The sequence below is a fragment of the Melanostigma gelatinosum genome (assembly GCF_949748355.1).
Source record: "Melanostigma gelatinosum genome assembly, chromosome: 23".
Lineage (NCBI taxonomy): Eukaryota > Metazoa > Chordata > Actinopteri > Perciformes > Zoarcidae > Melanostigma > Melanostigma gelatinosum.
In genome coordinates, this window is record NC_136656.1 from 12,028,645 (window position 1) to 12,051,263 (window position 22,619).

A 22,619-nucleotide genomic window follows, 5' to 3' on the forward strand; every position below is an offset into this window, starting at 1 on the left:
CCTTCTGGTGAGAAGCCATCAAAGCTGCCCTAAGTTTGCTGCATTTTAATGATATACCGCTTTTTCTCTCTTACTCTGTGTTGACATAATACAAATTGTGTTTTGTTTTTAAATGACATTATTTAAATTGACATGATGAAAGATGGTGATTCAGCAAAGGATAAAGTGTCAAGCACTTCTGCTGTTTGTCTCACTGCTCTGTGTGCTTGTGTGTGCGTGTGTGAGTGTGTGTGCGTGCGTGCATGTGTGAGTGTAAGAGAGAGAGAGAGCGAGAGAAAGAGAAAACATGGCTGTACATAGCTACTTAGACAACGACAGGACAAACCGTCCCCTGTTGTTTTTGTGACGTTGGGAATTGCAGGTAATTTTCTCGCATTTCAGTCACCAACCACCAAACTGTTTGCTTTTGGCAATATAGAGCAAAACAATATAGAGTAAAATTCACTCTCCTTTCCTTCGCAAATATGAAATACTTGGAATATGAAACAAATTCAAAGTAATCAATGCATCCATCCAAGTCAGAAGATATCAGGTTCAGCAGCCTGCTGTGTGAGATTAGACCTGCAATCGTTGCTACTCATTACTGCCAATAACAGCACACCTAACACTGACCCACTTTTCAAGCCAGTTACCCAATACAGCAGAAGGCAGTACATATTGATTTGGAGTCTTTGGATAAAACTTCAAAACTTAAATGACTCAAGACATTGAAAGGCATCACGGCAGAGAATGACATCGTTTTTTAAAATGTAGTGATACTGTGTAAAACCCCTGCTGTGTCTCAGTGGCATTTACACAAACTTCTCCACCCATCTATCCTTAGTAGACTTGACCATTGTAGTTTACACAAGTCTTTACAGTGGCTTCCTTTGTGTCAAATGACAGCGTTTAAAGAACTTCTTGTTGTTGCTTAAAGCACCGAATAGTTTGGGGCCAAAAATGCATTTTTTATGAGCTGCCAGATCATCTGGTACAGGTCTGCCTACTGCCCTCTAAACGTTATGGAGCAGCATCATTTAATCTGGAACAAACTCAGAGAGATCATCTCATTTCAAAAAACGCTTGTTCGCCACTTATTCACATCTTGCCTCTTGCCGTTTTATTTTATCTTATTATTTTATCTTATTTTATCCTAATCTTACTTTGTTAAAATCCTATTCATGTCTCTTGTTATACTGCTTAAGGCCCCTTTTCAGTCTCATGTATTGGATTGTTGTTGAAAAGGTGCTATTCAGATGAACTTGTCCTGCATTAACATATACAGTATGCCCAGATACTGTAGTTCACACCTTATTCCACTGAGTCACCAACTGGCCCCAGATGTAGTGCTGATAATAGTCATAGTATGGTGATAATGCATTTCAAGAAGGACTAATCAAGTAGATATTAGAGGAAAGAGCAATATGTTGCTGTAGTCCTGTCTCCTGTCACCAGTAAACTGTCCTTTTGAGTGGCAGAAGGATGTCGCAATGAGGTTGCCCGTTTTCTCACTGCAGCTTCCTGTGTGATTTTTTATTTTGCAGAACTCAGTTCTGGCACCAAGGCTTCAGGATTATTAAACCTTATAGACCCTGTTTGGCTTAGTGAGCCCTATTGGGGTTCTAATAGCCCGGTACCTGAGATGGCTTCATCCCCATCTTTCTATGTACAACTCCTTGTTCCATGACAAGCTGTAATACAACCAGCTGATATCCATCCCTCCATGTCCAATGTGGTGTATAGGGCCAAGGGGACCTTCATTTTGAGCTCTGGAGAGCATGAGGTCGTAGTAATGCCCCAAGGGACTGGTCAGTTTATTCGTCACAATCTTGGATTATTTAATAAATCAGGCATTGGTGACATTTTTAAAGGAAACAAAGTGAGTGATTAGACCCTCCTCCCCTTGAAACCATATGGTAAAAATACTGCCTAACACCCATTGTCTTAACAAACCCATTCTTCCTCAAAACAATTTCAATTGTGTAAGTTTTTTTAATTCCCACTGGTGCACAAGCAAAGTTCACCCTGGGTGAATTACACTCATTTACTGTATATTACGTGGATGACTGAAATAAGTCATTTTCAAGCATTTTATTTTATACATCCACTTTTAGTGCAATGAATGTGTTTTCTTCTACAGGGTTTTTTGTATGGTTCCTCTTTCTGTGATTCTAATCTTGTCCGTCAATCAACTCTATTCTTGGTTTTTGTCACTTAGGGGGAGAGTACTTTGACTTGCATTCATTCTCTGGAGACTAACCCTACTGTACTGTAAGTGTTGTCACTTACTGTACAAACAAAAGTTAATGGTTCACTCTTTGAATCCCATACACTTACACATATTTGCTTGTGTTATGAATTAAACTCATGTTGAGGAGAAAACTCAGGTGAACAGACTTAGGTCGAAGCGTTTAGCTCAATTCAAGCAATAAGGTTTATTTGTAACAGAAGTATTATGTCCAGCAGTTAAACGTGCACAGACCTAGAAAGTTCACTCTGTAGGAGCGAATGAAAAGCTAAAAGGCGCTTAGACAGAGTGCGCATGCGGTGTTAAAGGTTCTTCTGATGGAAGCCTATTGGTTGAATACAAAGTAGGAGGTGGATCTGTTTTTTAGCATTCAGATGACCTGATGGAGCTCTGGGCAACTTCACCCACACTGGCTCAGTTCCGGGACCGCCTTCTCTGGAACGTCAGTGTGTCTGCATATTGTTAACACTTAAGGTGCCGGAAAAGGGTGCAGTTCTAAGCTATTTCGAAGTCTCTTCTTTCGAGAACTCTTCTCCTACTCTAAGATGGCAGTTTCCGCCCTAATCTAGTGGTTTAAGCAAGTGTTTCTTTCAGGGCCACTGTATCTGTTTCTATCGTGCGAAAATGCGACGGAATGCCCTGCTTGCAGTTTTTGACCTACTTACAGTGACCTCACAACTCCACAATATAAGCTTACAAGTATAGCTCATATTATTTAACATTGAATGAATATATTTTTATTTACAAATCCCCCTTTTCACACCTGCTAGGTGTGAACTTCTTAGACTTGGAACTACTCATTCAATGGCTGTAACTCGATGTTTAGGTCCCTATCATCTGAATTGTCTGGATCGGAAGCTGGTGGGGTGCTATGTCTAGTTCGGGTGTGTGTCTGATTCGGGGATGGAGAGGGAAAAGGGGCAGTTGAATTAGATGGGTGCTGGTGTGTCTGATACTTGGTTTCTAGTCCCCAGATCAAGAGGGCAACTAGTATGCCCATACCCCCCCCATTATAGTTTTTTTTTTTTCCACATCCCACCCCTTTCCAGGTGAAGCGCTGCCGACCTCGGTCGGCGGGGTTTGCATAAGGGTCCCCTAGACAGCGTCTAAGTTCCCGATGCATTTTCCAAATTAGTGCGAATTTCTGCCAGTGTTCTGGTTGGTACCGGTGCTGGGACACAATGTGTCAGGTGGTGCCAAGGGGCGCCTGATTTTCCCTTGACCTGGACCGAGTGTGAAGTAACCTCCTTCACCTCGTACGGCCCAGTCCACCTGGGGTCAGTCCACTTGCGCTTGTGAACCTTGACCCTGACCCAATCACCTACTTGTATCTGCTTTACAGCTGCCGCTGCTTCAGGTACTGCTCGAGTCCTCTCGATCTGCTTGGAGAGAGCTTCAGCAAGAGAAGTTAGGGCACTCATATAGTCAGACATTTCAATCTGCTGTACATCCAGAGGTGGCATATGACCTCCATCTCTGGGTGGACCTGGCATCGGCCGGCCAGTCATGATCTCGTGTGGGGAGGGATGTGTTTCTCCCCCTTTTCCGGACCTCATGGCCATAAGGGCCAGGGGCAGGGCTTCAACCCATGTTAATTTGGAGCCAGCGCAAACTTTGGCAATCTTGGCCTTAAGGGTCTGATTCGCTCGTTCCACCAGGCCCTGAGATTGCGGGTGATTGACTGACCCGAATCGGTGTGTGATTCCCAGAAATTGCTCTACCTGTGCGAGCATGGTGTTGCTAAAGTGTGATCCGTTATCGGAGCGGATGCATCTCGGTACTCCGTAACGGGGAATCAGTTCTGTCTGAAGCCACTTTACAACTGTCTGCGCGTCTTCTCTCTTGGTGGGAATTGCTTCCACCCATCTTGAAAATCTGTCTACCATTACCAAGATGTACCTCTTTCCCTGCACTCTGTTCTCTGGTCCCATATCTGTATAATCTATGCTGATGTCTTGGAAACAGGCTGAGGGCACGGGATAAGATCCCATCGGTGTCTTGAATGGTTTTCTTGGGTTGTGATTTCCACAAATTTGACATTCATCGCAGAAGAGGAAAGATATCGCTTCCATGTGCGGATGCCACCATAGTTGTTTTAAATTGTCCAATGTCCGTTTCTTTCCCTCGTGTGTAGGTCCGTGGGCCCCTGGTAGGAGTGCTGCACACAGTTCTGCTGAGGCAACCACTCTGCCATTGTGGGCTCTCCACAGACCTTCTTTGTCTTTTTAGGCTCCTTTTCGTGTCCATTCGGACCATTCATAAAGTCCTGCTTTCTTTTGATGATCTTTGATGTGCTCGATGGTGAGCCGGATGTTGGCTTCATAACCATTTGGTGAGGTGTGTAGCCTCCAGTTTTCTTTGCTGCTCTGTCTGCCGCGTCATTACCGGCGCTGATTCGTGATCCGATTGTGTCATGTCCTTTGCATTTCATGATGGCCACCCCCTTTGGTAGTTGGATTGCTTCTACCAGCCTTCTCATAGCTGCTTCGTGTTTTATGGGGTGGTCATTTGAAGTGGTGAAGTTTCGTCTTCGCCATACAGGGCCATCGATGTGGGCCGCTCCATGGGCGTAAGCCGAATCTGTGAAGATATTTACAATTTTGTCCGTGCTCCACTTCAGAGCCTGAATCAGTGCTTCCACTTCCGCTAGTTGTGCTGAAGCGGGTTGTGGCAGTATCCCTGACTCCACTGTTTGGTGATAGCCATCACTCTTCTGTTCGACCACTGCATAGGATGCAATGTTCCCTTCTTCTCCTTTGTAGCAGCAACCATCCGTGTACAGCCAGGCTTCAGCTGTGAGGTGGGGAGTGTTTTGGAGATCCGGTCTCAATTTGTTTTCTTGTACTGCAACTTCCTCGCACACATGTGGTTGTCCATCCGTAAAGTTAGCCGTCATATTTCTTGTGGCTGGCACAAAGGTGATGTGTGGCATGGTGCAAGTGTGTTGAATCTTTGTTTTCCTTGCGGCACTGAACGTGAATTATTTACTCATCAGGAATGCCGCCACGCCATGGTGCGTGTGTACTTCCAGTGGATGGCCCATGACAATATGAGAAGTTTTTTCAATAGCTTTTGCCACTGCTGCAACATATCTTGCGCACGTGGATTGACCATTTTCCACAGCGTCAGGTTTTGATGAATGATACATCAGTACCTGTCTCTCACCATACATCAGTACCTGTCTCTCACCCCCTTTTTCTGGAAGAGTACAGCATTGAGTAGGCTGTCTCTTTCGGAAACATCAAGGTGGAACGGTAGGGAGTAGTCTGGGGACATGAGTGTGGCGGCATGTGCAAGTGCTTGCTTCAAGTGCGAGAAGGCTGCTTCACCCTCTGCTGTCCATGTGAGGTTGGCAGTAAGATTTCTGGTGCCCACTTCCTTCAACATCTCTCTGAGAATGGTGGTGTGGTTGGTGTAGTCTGGGATATGGGCTCGTGAGTAGCCTGTTAAGCCCAGAAATGAGAGGAGAGCGGCAACAGTGAGCGGTTGGGGATGTTGCAAGATGGTGGCCCTGTGCGTGTGTGACATTTAGAGTGCAATGGACGTGGTCCAGGGGAGTTTTGTACGGGAAAAGCTGAGTGATTTTTGGTTTGAGAATGTTGAACCAATATTGGATGGCAGGGGTCTGGGGGCCAGTTTGAAGAAAGCGTAGCCAGAAAACCTCTTCGTCTGTGGGGGACACCGTCTCTGTAACGGGAGCAAGGGAGAGAATGCGTACTGGCATGGACAACGTACTAGTTGGTGGGTTGGACGAGACATGGACACCGTCTTGGTTCATCCAGATGATCGGATTGAGGCGAGTCATCGGATCATGTCCTAGCAGGTTGACTGGGCAGTTTGGAGCAGAGAGAAAGCTGTGCATGAGGGTTGCATCTTGAAATGTGATGGGGAGAGCGGCGTGTCAATAGGGAGGGCTGTTGTATCCTCCAGGCCATTGTTGTTGGCTACTTGCCTGTGTGGCATGGGCCCCGCCTTGGGGACTATGTCCCTCGTCCCAAGGAGCCTGATGGGCCCCTTGCTGTGGTCTTTGTCTCTCATAGCCCCGTCCGCCTCCTCCTCTGGAGTATTGTCCTCTTCCTCTCTGTGTTTGCTGCGGTGCTGCCCTGCAGTGTCTTGCAAAGTGTCCCGGTTTCCCACAGTTGTAGCAGAAATAGGATGCTCCTCTGTCTCCAGGCGCTCCTCTTCTTCTGCTTTGGGGGGCGGGCCATGGGACTGAAGGTGATACTGGGGGGGAGGAACTGGAGGAAGTGCTGGAGACAGGCCAGTTGAGGGCGGGGGAGGGGCCGAGGCCAGAGATGCCTGGCCCGGTTCCTGTGCAGTCTTTTCCAGACCTACCGGGGCTTGAGTGGTAGGGGTGATGTCGAGGGGGTAATGTCAAGGGGGGTGATGTCGAGTGACAGATGGGGCCTGGTTTTTTCTTTTCCGGACGACATGTCCAACTGCATCCGATCCGTCATGGCCGTTCCTAGTGCCATCATTGCCACTCGCTGTTCCTCTTCTCTGTCTTTGCGGGCTTGCTTCAGTGGGTTAGCGAACCCCCATCGCTTGGTTTGATTTGTCATTTGATTTCTCTCTGCAGTCTGTGCTTGAGCCACTCGTTTTGTCAAATCGTTGGTAAAGAGCAGGAGGTTGTTGACCGACGGAGGTAGTGGACTAGCCGCCTTCCACCACCCCTCCTCTGTCCATCGTTTCAGAGTGCAAAGTGACTGCTTTTTCCAGTTTTGCACGCAGTTCTCCTGAATAGCCACCAGATGGAGCACCAGCTCCAGCCATGTCTTCTTGTGTTCTTCTTTTTCAAATAAAGTTTTTTTTCTCAATTCAATTCAAGTTTTTTTTGTTTTTTTTTCGAATTTCAATTATTTTTTTTCAAATTTCAATTTTTCAAATTTCAAATATATATATATATATATATATTTTTTTTTTCTAAATTATTTGGATGCAGTACTCTCGAATGTCCACCAGATGGAGCCAAAGCTCCTGTCAAATGTTCTTCTTGCAGTTCCTGAAGTGCCAACAGAGGGAGCCAAAGCTCCTGCCAAATGTTCTTCTGCCTTGCGACCTTGAACGAGACTTGAACTGTCCCTAGCTACAATCTCTCACACTCCCTAGAGCTGCACCTGGTTCTTATCTACAATTTTCACTCCCTTTTTCAGTGTCTCTGCCTGACTGTCTGCCTGCTCTGTTTTCGCTTCTAAATTGTTTACGGTCCCTAAGCAATACAATTCCCAATAAATCTGTAATCTTTCTAACTCTACCAGTAAAACTGACATGTATATTAACCCTCAGCTTCACTCAGTCTATCCTAGTGTTTTGTGTTTCTGTGGTGAGTGCAAAGCTTGTGTCTTATGCTTGTTCGCTGCTCCACTGACCGTCAATCACTGAAAACCACACAAACCTGTGCAACACTTCAACTCCAAATCTCAGCTGTCTCTCACACATGTACGCTTCACGCAATCACTCATCCATACCAAATTGAAACCATACACTGCCGCAATTTTACAATTACAATTTTGAGTCTATGTCTCCCTGAGACATTATGTTGCCACAGTTTTACAATTACAATTTGAGTCTATGTCTCCCTGAGACATTATGTTGCACGCAATCAACCATACACTGCCGAGTTATACGAATTATTCATACACAAACCACGTCTGGAAAACATCTCTGCCGATCTGCGTTTTCCAGTGTATGCCTTCGTATGAACTCGGTCCCTTAAGGAAATGGCAATATCTTGTGCATTCTCTGAATTCGGACCTGTGTCTCCCTGAGACATTACCCAGCACTCAATCGACCACACACAGCCGTATTCCACAAATAATCGCACACATACCACGTCTGGAAGATCTATTGATCTTATTGTTTACAGTGTACGCCTTGTGCGAACACGGTCCCTAAGGAAGTGGCGATATCTTGTGCTACAATTGAATCAATGTCTCCCTGAGATCATCTACGCTGCACACAGACCATACACTGCCAATTCTGGAATACTCGGACATCAAACCACGTATGGATCTTCGTTTTACAGTGTCCGCTTTCACACGAATCTGGTCCCTTAAGGAAATGACGTTGTGCAGACTCCTCTCACACTCCTCTCACATCAGCGTATTTCAACAACAATTTCTATATACGTGGTCCAAATATCAGCTTGCTACATTGCATAAATCAACAGTGTGGCCCGGTATTCAGTCTTTCAGACCGTCATTCGTCAGCGAACCAAAGCTTTCACCACGGCTGTGTAACCTCCGAACAGTTATCAAAACTTACGCGGTGAACACAATGTCAGCCTATCCAATTTCACAATCATCAATTTCTGTTAGACCCACTCACACACATGTACATTCTATACTAAAAGCCCCCACTGCTGTCATAACAATTCTGTCACAATGCTACGTAGTTTATCTTTAGAAATTGAGTCAATGCAATTCATACTCACAACCCAAGAACCGACAAGGCTTGGTCGAGACACCGTGTTCCCAACATTTCTTGAACACAGGTCACCCAGCTGCAGAGCGGGCAGCACACTTTTGTGGGACAGAGTTGGTCTCATAGCCTCGAGTGGTGAGTAAAAACGTCTTGTTTTGGAATATATGGTTTGCACCTGCTGATGCTAAACCATTTCAGAATGCTCTTGATTTCTGCTCTGCAGGTGTTTGTCTCGCCTGATGGATCCTGGATGCTTTGGAGATTGGTTGATTGACAGCACATAATCTGATCCTGATCTTTTCCTCAGGAGAAAGCATTTATAAATAATATGGAGTGGACAAATGACAAGTGGAACTAATCAGAGTTGTGTTTTGAGTGAATGAATGGGTATTTCTACACCAACTCATCATCCTGCAACTGTCAATCCATGTTTGAGTAAGGTTACCTGTAGTTTCCCATGTCAGGTGCTTTTACCAACAGAGACATGTCCAATGACAGCTGCAACCTCCCGTTGGACACGGACACGTTTGGCCTGACCTGTATCTATGGCCTGATCTTCTCTTTGGGTCTCCCCAGCAACCTGCTTTCTCTCTGGGGACTGTACCACCTGGGCCGCTCTGGTGTAGGAGGCTGCCAGCTGGTCTACATTCTCAACCTGCTGCTATCAGACCTCCTCCAGCTGCTCACCCTACCACTGTGGATCCTTTATCTCCAAGGTGGTCACCGCTGGCCTTACAGCCAGATAACTTGCGAGCTGGTGGGCTATGTTTTTTACGTAAACGTCTACGCCAGCGTCATGTTCTTGTGCCTGATAGCGCTGGACCGCTGCCTGGCCATCGTGTACCCGCTTAGCAGCCGCAGAGTACGGACTGTCCGGGTGGCAGCGTTTTCTGGCGTGGCAGTTTGGACCCTCACCTTCCTGTTCTGTCTGAGTGGACTGCTGCCGTCCGTGTTTGACTCTGATCGTCTGCTGTGTCTGGAGCAGTACCCAGTCAGCCCCAGATACGCCCGCTTCAAGATCACAACGGTGGCCCTGGGCTTCCTGCTGCCATGTGCCATACTCGGGTGAGTTAACCCCAAGTTCCCAGTGAGGACACTCCCACATGTTGTGTTTCTAAATATGTTCAAAGCTTCTGTGGTTAAATGAGTCAACAATTTACAATGCACATGAACTTATTTTTGTGTCAAAATAATACAAATGGTCAGAATTGTGCTCCAACAGAAGGGTAGCATACTATTTACCAACCACGAGTTAAAGTAATCCAATAAAATGTATGAAGAGTATTGCAACATGAACTGAAATGTAGCTGAAAAAAACTATTTAGGGCCCCCTTTATGATACAGAGCTACTTTTCCTTGTTTATGTGTGGTACAGTTTGACAAAGGGAAATGGTATAATGTCCTTGGGGAACATTATATAATCAAGTATATTCTGATGGCTGATGTTCTCAATTGCAACTCTGCTTCCTCCCTTAGCTACACCTCAGCCCACATTGGGGTGACACTCCGACGATCTCCGTCTCTCTCTGACCATGAGCGGCACAAAATCGTGGGCATCCTCGTCGTGATCACCATCAACTTCATTGTTGTGTTTGGACCCTATCACCTCGTGGGCGGATACAGATTTGTGTCCTTGCTGCTGACTGACGAGCCGTGTGGAATGGAGCGTTCCATTTTCCTCATCTATCGCCTGTGCTACGGTCTGACCAGCCTCAATACCCTGTTGAATCCCCTCTTCTATATCTTCCTGTGCCCCGATGCCCGGCTAGAGCTGCAAAGATCCTTGCCCTGTTTGGGAAGGAGGCAAAGCACGCACAAAAAGATTAGCCTCAGTACCAGAGCGCCCTCAGACAACCAGAGGGAGAGCGAAACTGGACATAATAATCTTCTGGAGATATAACTTGGATTTAACCTCAGAGCTGAGCTCCTGGTATTTAGTCAAAGCTAGTGTGCCACCAAGTGGAAGTGCATGTGTACAGTGTGTTTCAGCTCTCAGCAAATGTATTCATTTTCTTCAGGGTGCTTAACCTCATCAGCTATAAGACTTCCACGAGTTCAAGTTTCAGTTACTCGTCATGATCTAAATACTGTTTCAGAGGAACACAGAACTGTTGCTGACATAAACTCAACACATATATAATTCAGTGCAAATATGCCAAAAATCCACTCTTTTGTGATATCCAATACCATCCCCAAATTATACAACCAAAATAAGATCCATCTATTTACTCGATTGGTTTTTTGATAGTGTGGAAATGAATCAATCATTTCACAATCAAACTGTGTTCTTTTACTGTCATGTTACAATTAAAAATGTATAAATTAAAAATGAATGTTCAATCACGTGTTTGCTTTCAGTCATTTTAAAAATAGAAATATCTGCGGAAGCACAAGCATGACTGTGGCTACATGACCGCAAGGGAAGTGACACACCTGAATGTTTTTTCGTTTATTAATGTTTAGAAATGTCACAGCATTAATACATATAGACACTACATCAATGGAAATTATTACAATAATGGACATTTATGACAACAATTCTCTATTATAAGCATAATGGGCAAAAAAATAAGAAGCGCATTCTGTTTTTCAAAGATGTTGCCTGTGTCAGCTCCTGCTGATAACATCTAGTGAGAGACACATGTTTACAAAGCAAGCAACTAAAAAGAAGCAATAATGTATGGGTCATTCAACAAAATATACACATCAGACAAGCATCCACGTCAAAATAAGAAAACCATGCAGAATACTATGATTGTTCCAGCAGTTGTTCATTCAGTACACACTGCAGACGAATGCTGACTAAATCGCCTGTCATGATGACTGCTGTGAGAAGGGCCTACAGGAAGCGAAAGGAGGTGAATGTTAGTTGAGAGTTTGTAATGATACTAAGCCAAGAAGTAAACAGAAGCCTGGCCATTATTGCAGTACGTTTTCGTTCAGTTCTCAGTGGAATTAGCAAGACTTTCATTCTTCTCCTGATCCTCTCCCTTCAGACAAACGGTTGTAATCAAATTGCTCTGCTTCAACTCAATCTCGGTGGTGGCGAAAGAGTTTGAGCAGTGCTGCGGCGTCGGCCAAACTCTGCCAGATCCTCAGCCAGGACACTCTCCATCACCGCACCCAGAGAATGTCTGATCTTCTTGCACAGGTCAGGGCAGCTGAACACGTACAGAATGGGGTTAAGGACACTGTTAAGGAAGCCGATGCTTGCTGAGATCGGGAGGAACTTGTCTGCAAATCTCTGGGCAGGATGCCCACTGGGAGCCATCACCTCCATGATGATGAAGAAGTGGTACGGGGCCCAGCAGAGTACAAAGCTCACCACCACGGCCACCACGAGTCGAACGAAACGGAAAGGGCGCCGGTTGCCTCTGCGTGCCAAGCTGGTATTGACGGCGGCATAGCTGAGGATGATGATCAGAAGAGGGATCAGGAAGGACAGAAAGAGCTTCATGAAGGCTAAGGCCTCTTTGCGCTGCTTACATAAAGGTCCCAGGTCAAACGGATCAGCAGGGAGGAGTCGAGCAAAATTGTAGTAACACTGGATCTTGCCGTTAGGTTGATGAATGGTGTCACGGAATATGTAGAAGGGGATGGTGAAGACCACAGCCAAAGCCCAGATCACCCCACATATCCTCCCCACTAGTTGGACATTCCTGTAGTTCTGGGCCCAGACGGGTCTCAGCACCACCAGGCAGCGGTCCATAGAAATGGCCGCCAGCAGGAAACCGCTGACAAACATGTTGAGAAAGAAGATGGAGGAATGGATGCGGCAGAAGGTTGTGCCCAAGGTCCAGGTGCTGCCGCAGGCCATGTAGACGGTGAAGAAGGGCAGGGAGGAAGTGGCCAGCAGGTCTGAGGCTGCAAGGTTCAGGATCCAGACACTAATGACAGAGTGACGGACATGGAAGCCCACTACCCACAGGATGAGGAGGTTCTCTAGGATGCCAATGGAGGAGACCAAGCCATGGAGGGAAATGGTGAACATGCTCAAAGAGCTCATCTTGTCTGTTTGGTTTGATGGGTGAAAAATGCTGATATTTGCCCCCAGGCTGACAGGACAGTGCACCATCTTGGAGGGCAGACGTCTTGACGTTAACTTGGCCTTTTGCTTCACGCTGATGTGATCTATCACAGAGATTAGAACATATACAATGAATGTCCGATTCTATGCCCATTCAGATATTTAGATAATTCTATAACAATAAATATATTTAATTCATGCAAAAACAGTTTAATATTCATGACAGGACACATATTCTCACGATGCATAAGCCGCTTTTTGGCTAGAAAACATTTTTACGTGTTTCCCAAGCACCAAGAACAAGAAACACAGCAGAGGTGTGAAAAACATGCGTTTTCTGTTTTGCATATACTCTGGTGTTTGCATGCAAATGATCTGTTTCTCTGTTTCATTTGATTCTTTTGCACAACCTTCAAAACGAATACTGGAAAACTCTTCAAAGTCTGTAAGTTAATAGGTGATTAAACTAAGTATTTAGGCTTTAAAGATCAGAAATACATTTAATTAGAATAACTTTTGGGTTGTCAGGTTGTGAAAAAAACACCATCCAGCCAATTGTTCACAACCTAGCAATCCAAATATTGATCTTATTGATGGATCTAACTAAGGCATTTATAAGTAATTCATTAACAATTAACTAAACAAACACTAGTTACAACTAATTTTCTTGAGGCAAGATGGCAACAACATTAGGTCAATTAGTTTATCATACGCCCGAAAAAACGAAATAAATTGAATTGAATTGAATTAACAGCTTAATAGTGTCATTCTGAAAATGTATCACTTGCTTTCAGCCCTGAGTTAAGCAAATGTTAGTTTAGCTCGGCCATTTGTGGTTACTACTCTGTTGCAAACTCTGCAAAGGCAAAGACAGTCTGGTGATAGGTCTTAACAATCTAAACGCATTTGATCCATTTCCAAAGCACATTTAATTTGTAAGGAGTGAAAAAACATCTTTAAGTGGATTAAACTGTCTCCTTGCAAGATTCTTACACCCCTCGTGCTCAGCACACAGACCTTCTCCTGGAAAAAAAAAAAGAATCCCTCACCTTTTCCTCTGTCCCTGGTGGGTCTGATGAGATCTCTGTCATAATGTTTCTGTATCACACGGTACGCAGCACTTGCCTCATGGGCGTGTGAGTACAGAACAGAAATAGGTAGTCACAAACTCTCCAAAAAAAAAAGTAGTGCTAAATGTGACACCAACCCAATTTGACCTAACTTCAAATGAGGCTAATATTTGGTCATCTAGTTTCTGAAAAGCCACTGCGCAAGGAAATGAACACAACGATGAACACAACGATTGTTGAATTTGGTGGAACACTTTTCTCAGAACTGATCTTATTTATACAATCCACTGTCCTCTCTGGATTGTGGAGATATCCTTTTAAACTACTGGACTCTTTAAACCACAGTGTTATTCAATTCGCCACTCAAGACAACTGTTGCACAGTTATATGAAAAGGATGGATAGCCATCACTGACGTATCTATAAGGCGGAGGTTTTCTAGTCCAGGTCAAAGTGAACAAACGTGACACCAGCACATCTCAGGGTAGTTGAGCCTTAAAAGTTCTTCATACCAAATCTTAACTTGTCACGGGAGTTCACAGATAGGACCCAAAAGCAAGACCACAGGAGACAGAAGTGAATGTTAAACAGGTTTTATTCATAGACAGGTGGGTGCAGGTGTGGAGCCCGTGGTCCGACACCCGAGTGGCAGATCGACGGTGTGAGTCCCGTGGCTCGACACCGGAGGCCTGGCAGCTTGACGGCGATTGTAGTCCGTTTAACCCCAGGCGGGTAGAGCGACAGAGTGTAATCCGTAGACCACAAGGAGAGCAGAGCGGCGGAGCGCAATCCACAGACACAAGGAGGGCAGAGCGGTGGAGTGTAATCCACAGGGTTTCAGCGGGTTGAAGACGGTACGACCTGACACTCCCAGACTGCAGGACCAGAGTTTATATAGTGGCAGGCTACTCATTAAGGGGCCCTGAGTCTGGTGTGTCAGGCTGCAGGAGGTGATCAGCTTGAGTGTCCTCAGCCGTGCACGATTAAGGGTGCGGCCCTGGGAGGTGTCTGAAGGCAGAGGACAAACAGAGCACATGGCACACCACAACAGACAGGGGAATCCTGGATCCTGACAGTACCCCCCCCTTAAGGCACGGATTCCAGACGTAACACAAGACCCAACACAGGGCGGGTGGAGGGGGTCCGGAGGAGGGATGTCCCCACAGCTATAAGGCCGACTAGGGTGGGCGGCGGGGGTCCGGAGGAGGGGTGACAGGATCTGACCCGCCACGGGGCCGCCGAAGAGCGTCGGCCCCCGGTGCTCCGGCGGACGGCCGGGAGGGCAGAAGGGCTCCGGACACGGGTGCTCCGGCGGACGGCCGGGAGGGCAGAAGGGCTCCGGACACGGGTGCTCCGGCGGACGGCCGGGCGGGCGGAAGGGCTCCGGCCCCGGGTGCTCCGGCGGACGGCCGGGCGGGCGGAAGGGCTCTGGAGAATAGAATGCTGGTGCCGCAGTGGCAGGTACTGGAGGCCTCCGCTGCTCCGCGACGGCAGCGGGCACTGGAGGTCGCTGCTGCTCAGAGACGGCAGCGGGCACTGGAGGTCGCTGCCGCTCAGCGACGGCAACTGGAGCTGGAGGTTGCTGCCGCTCAGGGACGGCAACTGGAGGTCGTTGCGCCTCTGGGACGGCGGCCGGGTCTGGGAGAGCCTGCGGCACGGAGGCGGCGGCGGCCAGGTCCGGGGATAGCTGCGGCGCTGAGGCGGCGACAGGAACTGGAGTGGACTGCGGTGCTGAGGCGGCAGGACCTGGAGCGGGCTGCGGCGCTGAGGCGGCAGGAACTGAAGCGGGCTGCGGCGTAGAGGCGGCAGCAGCAGGAACTGGCGTAGAGGCGGCAGCGGCAGGAACTGGAGCTGGAGCTGGCGCTGCGGCGGCAGGAACTGGAGCGGGCTGCGGCGTAGAGGCGGCAGCAACTGGAGCTGGCGCTGCGGCGGCAGGAACTGGGGTAGAGGCGGCCGCGGCAGGAACTGGAGCTGGCGCTGCGGCGGCAGGAACTGGAGCTGCGGCGGCAGGAACTGGAGCTGCGGTGGCAGGAACTGGAGCTGGCGCTGCCGCGGCAGGAACTGGAGCTGGCGCTGCGGCGGCAGGAACTGGCGCTGCGGCGGCAGGAACTGGCGCTGCGGCGGCAGGAACTGGAGCTGCGGCGGCAGGAACCGGAGCTGCGGCGGCCGGAACCGGAGCTGCGGCGGCAGGAACCGGAGCTGCGGCGGCAGGAACTGGAGCTGCGGCGGCAGGACCTGGAGCTGCGGCGGCAGGACCAGCGAGCGGCTCTGGCTCCGCGGCCGCGAGGTCCGGGGATAGCTGCGGCTCCGAGACCACAGCTGGGACTGGAGGTCGCTGCTGCTCCGGGACGGCAGCGGCAGGACCTGGAGGTCGCTGCTGCTCCGAGACGGCAGCGGCGGGACCTGGAGGTTGCTGCTGCTCCGGGATGACAGCGGCGGGAACTGGAGGTCGCTGCTGCTCTGGGATGACAGCGGCGGGAACTGGAGGTTGCTGCTGCTCCGGGATGACAGCGGCGGGAACTGGAGGTCGCTGCTGCTCCGGGACGGCAGCGGCGGGAACTGGCGGTCGCTGCTCTGGGATGGCAGCGGCGGGAGCTGGAGGTCGCTGCTGATCTGGGACGGCAGCGGCGGGAACTGGAGGTCGCTGCTGCACTGGGATGACAGCGGCGGGAACTGGAGGTTGCTGCTGCTCCGGGACGGCAGCGGCGGGAACTGGCGGTCGCTGCTCTGGGACGGCAGCGGCGGGAGCTGGAGGTCGCTGCTGCACTGCGACGGCAGCGGCGGGACCTGGAGGTTGCTGCTGCTCCGGGACGGCAGCGGCGGGAACTGGGGGTCGCTGCTGCACTGCGACGGCGGCGGCCGGGACTGGAGGTCGCTGCTGCACTGCGACGGCGGCGGCCGGGACTGGAGGTCGCTGCGGTACTGCGACGGCGGCGGCCGGGACTGGCGAAAGCTGTGCCGCAGAGGCGGTAGGAACCGGAGCTGGCTGTGGTGAAGAGGTGACAGGAACAGGAGCTGGCTGCAATGCAGTCTGACTACGGGGAGCCGGAGTCGACCGGGCCACTGAGTGTTCCGCTACCCTTGCATGGCTCAGTCTCCGGCTGAGAAGGCGCTTGACCCTATACTCAGCGTTCCCCAGAGGGTCAAAAACTCTCATCAGAGCAGTCACAAAGTCCACATACCCCACAGTATTAGGCTGGTCGCTGCTCACTGTGTACATGGCCCAGTCCAAAGCCCTTCCCCGCAGTAAGCAGACCACGTAAGACACCTTGGACCCGTCTGAGGCGAAAGTCAGGGGCTGTCGGTCAAACACCCGTTGGCATAGCAACAGGAAGCCTTGACACTTCCCCAGTGTTCCATCATAGGGACTCGGAGCCGGCACGGGGGATTCCCAGACCGGCGGAGCGAGGACAGGCGGGAATAGTGCGGGTGCTGGAACTGGTGGAGACTTGACTGTCCGGGCTAGTTCCTGCCCGCACCAGCCAACCCGAGAAACCTCCGCAGCGAAACGTCTCATCTTCTCCAGGGAACGTCTCGTCTCCTCCAGCAGCCTGGTAGTGCTGTACAGCGCAGCTGCTCCTGTGGTTGCTGGGTCCCCCTCAGAGACCTCAGCTTCCATGGATTGCAGGGCTTGACGCATCTCCATGAGCCTCTGCTGGTGTGCCTCCAGCTGCGTGCCATATCCGGCCAGCGTAGCTGCTCCTGTGGTTGCTGGGTCCATTATGGTCAGGTCGTTCTGTCACGGGAGTTCACAGATAGGACCCAAAAGCAAGACCACAGGAGACAGAAGTGAATGTTAAACAGGTTTTATTCATAGACAGGTGGGTGCAGGTGTGGAGCCCGTGGTCCGACACCCGAGTGGCAGATCGACGGTGTGAGTCCCGTGGCTCGACACCGGAGGCCTGGCAGCTTGACGGCGATTGTAGTCCGTTTAACCCCAGGCGGGTAGAGCGACAGAGTGTAATCCGTAGACCACAAGGAGAGCAGAGCGGCGGAGCGCAATCCACAGACACAAGGAGGGCAGAGCGGTGGAGTGTAATCCACAGGGTTTCAGCGGGTTGAAGACGGTACGACCTGACACTCCCAGACTGCAGGACCAGAGTTTATATAGTGGCAGGCTACTCATTAAGGGGCCCTGAGTCTGGTGTGTCAGGCTGCAGGAGGTGATCAGCTTGAGTGTCCTCAGCCGTGCACGATTAAGGGTGCGGCCCTGGGAGGTGTCTGAAGGCAGAGGACAAACAGAGCACATGGCACACCACAACAGACAGGGGAATCCTGGATCCTGACATAACTGGGGAGCACTGGTTTCTGGCACTATATGCAGCTCACTACTGGAGTGGACTGCAAAGCAAACTGAAGACACACGTTCCTTGTTATGTGATGAGTGCCGTCTGATCTGAGACATCCTGATTGCATAAAGCTTAACTAACTATTGACGATAATCTTGTTAATATTGCTATTACAAAGAGTTTATATGTGCATGACATTCAGATGTGCATATTGCCATTTTTTATATAAGTGTTATATAATAGCATCAATAGCCAATCTAAATGGATGATATTGTTCGGCGATATTAATACATTCAGAATTGGCCTATAATTAGAATTGCAAAGTCAAACAGGATGTCAACATAATTATGAAGTGTAATTTATAGAGTTTTCAAACTCAAACTTGCTTCGAAGTAATGAAATATACAATCCACTGGTGAAATACTCTGGATCACAGCGTACTAATTGCACATGCATGCTACCACAGGTCTGCACGAGTCGTTTACTGTGTTCTTACCTCGGAGAAAATTCAAAATACGAGAAGATTGGTAAATGTGACAAGTTCTGCTAAATCACTAGTATCTCATCACTATGGAACAAATCTGTTGGTACGAGTGGTTCTTGCCCGAGGCCCAATGTGCTTATGGTTTAGCATACCTGGTCAATTGCTAGGCTGCAGTTAGCGCTTTCAATACCTGTGCCACAAGTATCAGTTTCTGTGTCTTGGTAATTGCAACAACAACGAAAACACACTATAATACGCTTATACTTTGTATTTCTTAAGTGCAAGGTTTGTGATTTATGGAGGTGCTTCACTCCTCTAAGCACCAGGAGAGAAAACACTTGAGTAACTGCTGAGAGATATGGGTTCACATTTTGCTCCTTTATCCAATATGAGGATGTACAGGCCTGTGGTGTGTCAGCACAGAGCAAATACAAGCCTCAGGGTTGACAGTGTTGTGTTCCGGGCTACACTGACAGCTGCTGGCGCTCTGTGGTGCTGATATGACATTCTCATGTGTGCTGATGCAGGTGACTGCTCTGTGTTAGTTCTTCTGGATCTCAGTTCTGCATTTGACACTGTAGAGTCTACAGTGTAGACCATGACATCCTGACTAAGAGGCTTCGTGATTGGGTGGGCATAACTGGCATAGCGTTAGACTGGTTTACATCTTACCTCAGTGACAGAAGTTTCAATGTCTCTGTGGGTGATTTTGTGTCTGTTACCTCTCCACTTTCTTGTGGTGTACCACAGGGCTCGGTTCTGGGGCCTTTGTTATTTTCCCTTTATCTGTTACCTTTGGGACCGATCATAAAAAGCTATAATGTGTCCTATCACTTATATGCAGACGACATCCAACTTCATCTGTCATTTAAACCCAGCGAGGCATTCACATTAACTCGGCTCCTGGACTGTGTCAATGCCATCAGAGACTGGACGGCAGAAAACTGCTTGCAACTCAATGACTCTAAGACGGAGGTCCTAGTTATTGCTCCAGAGGAGTTTGTCCCCATGATCAGGCAGATTATTAGTCCTCTCTCCTCTGCTTCCCATTGCAACCTGCGCAATCTTGGGATTTTCTTTGATCGCTCCATGTCATTTGACCCTCATGTTAAGCAGCTGTCCAGGTCATGTTTCTTCCATCTAAGAAATATCAGTAAACTGAGATCTGTATTATCAACACCTGAATTAGAAATGATCATACACACATTTATCTCTTCACGCATTGACTACTGCAACTCACTGTTCACATCACTCAGTGCATCTGCTCTTAACCGTCTGCAGGTCATCCAAAACGCTGCCGCCAGATTACTCACCAGGACAAACCGACGGTCTCACATCACCCCCGTACTCCGATCTCTCCACTGGCTTCCTGTAGCATCTCGTATACACTTCAAAATTCTCACCATCACTTACAGAGCACTTCACGGTCAGGCTCCGACTTATGTAGCTGATCTACTTCGCCCCTATTCACCCGCCCGCACTCTCAGGTCAAATGCTCTAGGTCTTCTGTCAGTCCCACGCACACGATTTAAGACCCGTGGTGACCGAGCCTTTGAGGCAGTGGCCCCGAGGCTCTGGAATGCTCTGCCTGCAACTCTACGCCTCGCAGATACTGTGGATACTTTTAAAAGCCAGCTAAAAACCCACCTGTTTAGGCTGGCGTTTGTGTAAAAGTAAACCCATGTCCTAGACCTGCTCTTAAAATATGTTTTACATTTTTATTTTATTTTTATTTTATTTTTATTTTATTCTTTAACATTTTTTATTCACTCTGTGTAGATAATTTATTGACCCTAGGGTCACATTGTGTTTTTTATGCTTTTAAATGTCTGCTCTGTTAAGCACTTTGTGATAGTACTGTCTGTGAAAAGCGCTATATAAATAAAATTCATTCATTCATTCATTCATTCATAAATGTAGTGTTTCTCAAACTATTTCTGGCAGTTCCTTCTGGTGAGAAGCCATCAAAGCTGCCCTAAGTTTGCTGCATTTTAATGATATACCACTTTTTCTCTCTTACTCTGTGTTGACATAATACAAATTGTGTTTTGTTTTTAAATGACATTATTTAAATTGACATGATGAAAGATGGTGATTCAGCAAAGGATAAAGTGTCAAGCACTTCTGCTGTTTGTCTCACTGCTCTGTGTGCTTGTGTGTGTGTGTGTGTGTGAGTGTGTGTGCGTGCGTGCGTGCATGTGTGAGTGTAAGAGAGAGAGAGAGAGCGAGAGAAAGAGAAAACATGGCTGTACATAGCTACTTAGACAACGACAGGACAAACCGTCCCCTGTTGTTTTTGTGACGTTGGGAATTGCAGGTAATTTTCTCGCATTTCAGTCACCAACCACCAAACTGTTTGCTTTTGGCAATATAGTGCAAAACAATATAGAGTAAAATTCACTCTCCTTTCCTTCGCAAATATGAAATACTTGGAATATGAAACAAATTCAAAGTAATCAATGCATCCATCCAAGTCAGAAGATATCAGGTTCAGCAGCCTGCTGTGTGAGATTAGACCTGCAATCGTTGTTACTCATTACTGCCAATAACAGCACACCTAACACTGACCCACTTTTCAAGCCAGTTACCCAATACAGCAGAAGGCAGTACATATTGATTTGGAGTCTTTGGATAAAACTTCAAAACTTAAATGACTCAAGACATTGAAAGGCATCACGGCAGAGAATGACATCGTTTTTTAAAATGTAGTGATACTGTGTAAAACCCCTGCTGTGTCTCAGTGGCATTTACACAAACTTCTCCACCCATCTATCCTTAGTAGACTTGACCATTGTAGTTTACACAAGTCTTTACAGTGGCTTCCTTTGTGTCAAATGACAGCGTTTAAAGAACTTCTTGTTGTTGCTTAAAGCACCGAATAGTTTGGGGCCAAAAATGCATTTTTTATGAGCTGCCAGATCATCTGGTACAGGTCTGCCTACTGCCCTCTAAACGTTATGGAGCAGCATCATTTCATCTGGAACAAACTCAGAGAGATCATCTCATTTCAAAAAACGCTTGTTCGCCACTTATTCACATCTTGCCCCTTGCCGTTTTATTTTATCTTATTATTTTATCTTATTTTATCCTAATCTTACTTTGTTAAAATCCTATTCATGTCTCTTGTTATACTGCTTAAGGCCCCTTTTCAGTCTCATGTATTGGATTGTTGTTGAAAAGGTGCTATTCAGACGAACTTGTCCTGCCTCGTCGAAGAGAATATAATGCAATAGTTGACATCTCATTCTGTAATTTGCATGCACAAAAGTAGGCCGACTGTTGGTGCACTGAAGTGTGGCACAAAGACATCCAAACCACAAAATGTCTGACAAATGTATAAACCGCTGAGGTTGTTCTCGAAAGATCTGGGTTCAGTTAGGGTCAACGGACCGATTACAATAGCTGTCGGAAAATCAGAGCTTCTCACTTCCTTCAGTAAGAGCAGTGACACCCACAAAATGTGCACCACTTGGGTCACGTACAGACATTTTTCCGCTGACGGCTTAGCTGTCGTCCTCGATCCCTTTACTCATACCGCCATCACACTGTTACGGTCTGAACACCGGAGATGTTCAAATTGTACGTGCTCTTGGTTCCTGTCTTTGGAGCTTGTAAGTCACTGCGAACAATATTTTCCGTGCCTGAAAAATTTGATTTTTGAAACTTCTGGAATGTCTAAAGTGATGTGTTGCATTCACTGTTCGTTGATTTCTATCTTTCTGTGTTTCAGATGGCGCCCTGCTCTACACTAAGCCCGGACACAACGTGACTTTACCGTGTTTCTATGCCTCCAGGGCCAACCATCTGTGCTGGTACAAGCAGGTTGCAGGGGAGCAGCCTCAGATAATATCCTCGTTCTACAAACATTCACCTGACAGCAACAACTTCTACAACCAGTTTAAAGACAACAAACGCTTTTCAGTTCACACTGATGCAGGGTTCTACCATTTGAACATTTCTAATGTCCAGGACTCGGATTCAGCGATGTACTACTGCGGACATATCAGTATTGCAGTCACTGAATTTGAAAATGGCACGTTTTTGGTTTTGAAAGGTATTTTGATTTTGATTTTGGACACACAAATCTCTCTTTCCCAGTT

At 47.7% G+C, this 22,619-nt stretch overlaps 2 protein-coding genes across 2 annotated transcripts; one reads left to right on the forward strand and one right to left on the reverse strand.

Moving 5' to 3' along the window:
* Positions 1-9,134: 9,134 nt before the first annotated feature.
* On the forward strand, positions 9,135-10,550 carry LOC306796322 (G-protein coupled receptor 4-like; the record flags this gene model as incomplete). Its single annotated transcript, XM_079295184.1, has 2 exons — positions 9,135-9,715; positions 10,127-10,550. 2 exons carry the CDS (start codon positions 9,135-9,137, stop codon positions 10,548-10,550), a joined length of 1,005 nt encoding a protein of 334 aa, XP_079151310.1.
* An 873-nt stretch (positions 10,551-11,423) lies between these two features.
* Positions 11,424-13,769, reverse strand: LOC306796500 (prostaglandin D2 receptor 2-like). The gene is made up of 2 exons (XM_079295446.1): positions 13,727-13,769; positions 11,424-12,781 (listed from the first exon to the last, which is right to left on the reverse strand). The coding sequence occupies exon 2, from the start codon at positions 12,723-12,725 to the stop codon at positions 11,676-11,678; it is 1,050 nt and encodes a 349-aa protein (XP_079151572.1). The 5' UTR covers positions 12,726-12,781; positions 13,727-13,769; the 3' UTR covers positions 11,424-11,675.
* Between the last annotated feature and the right edge of the window lie 8,850 nt (positions 13,770-22,619).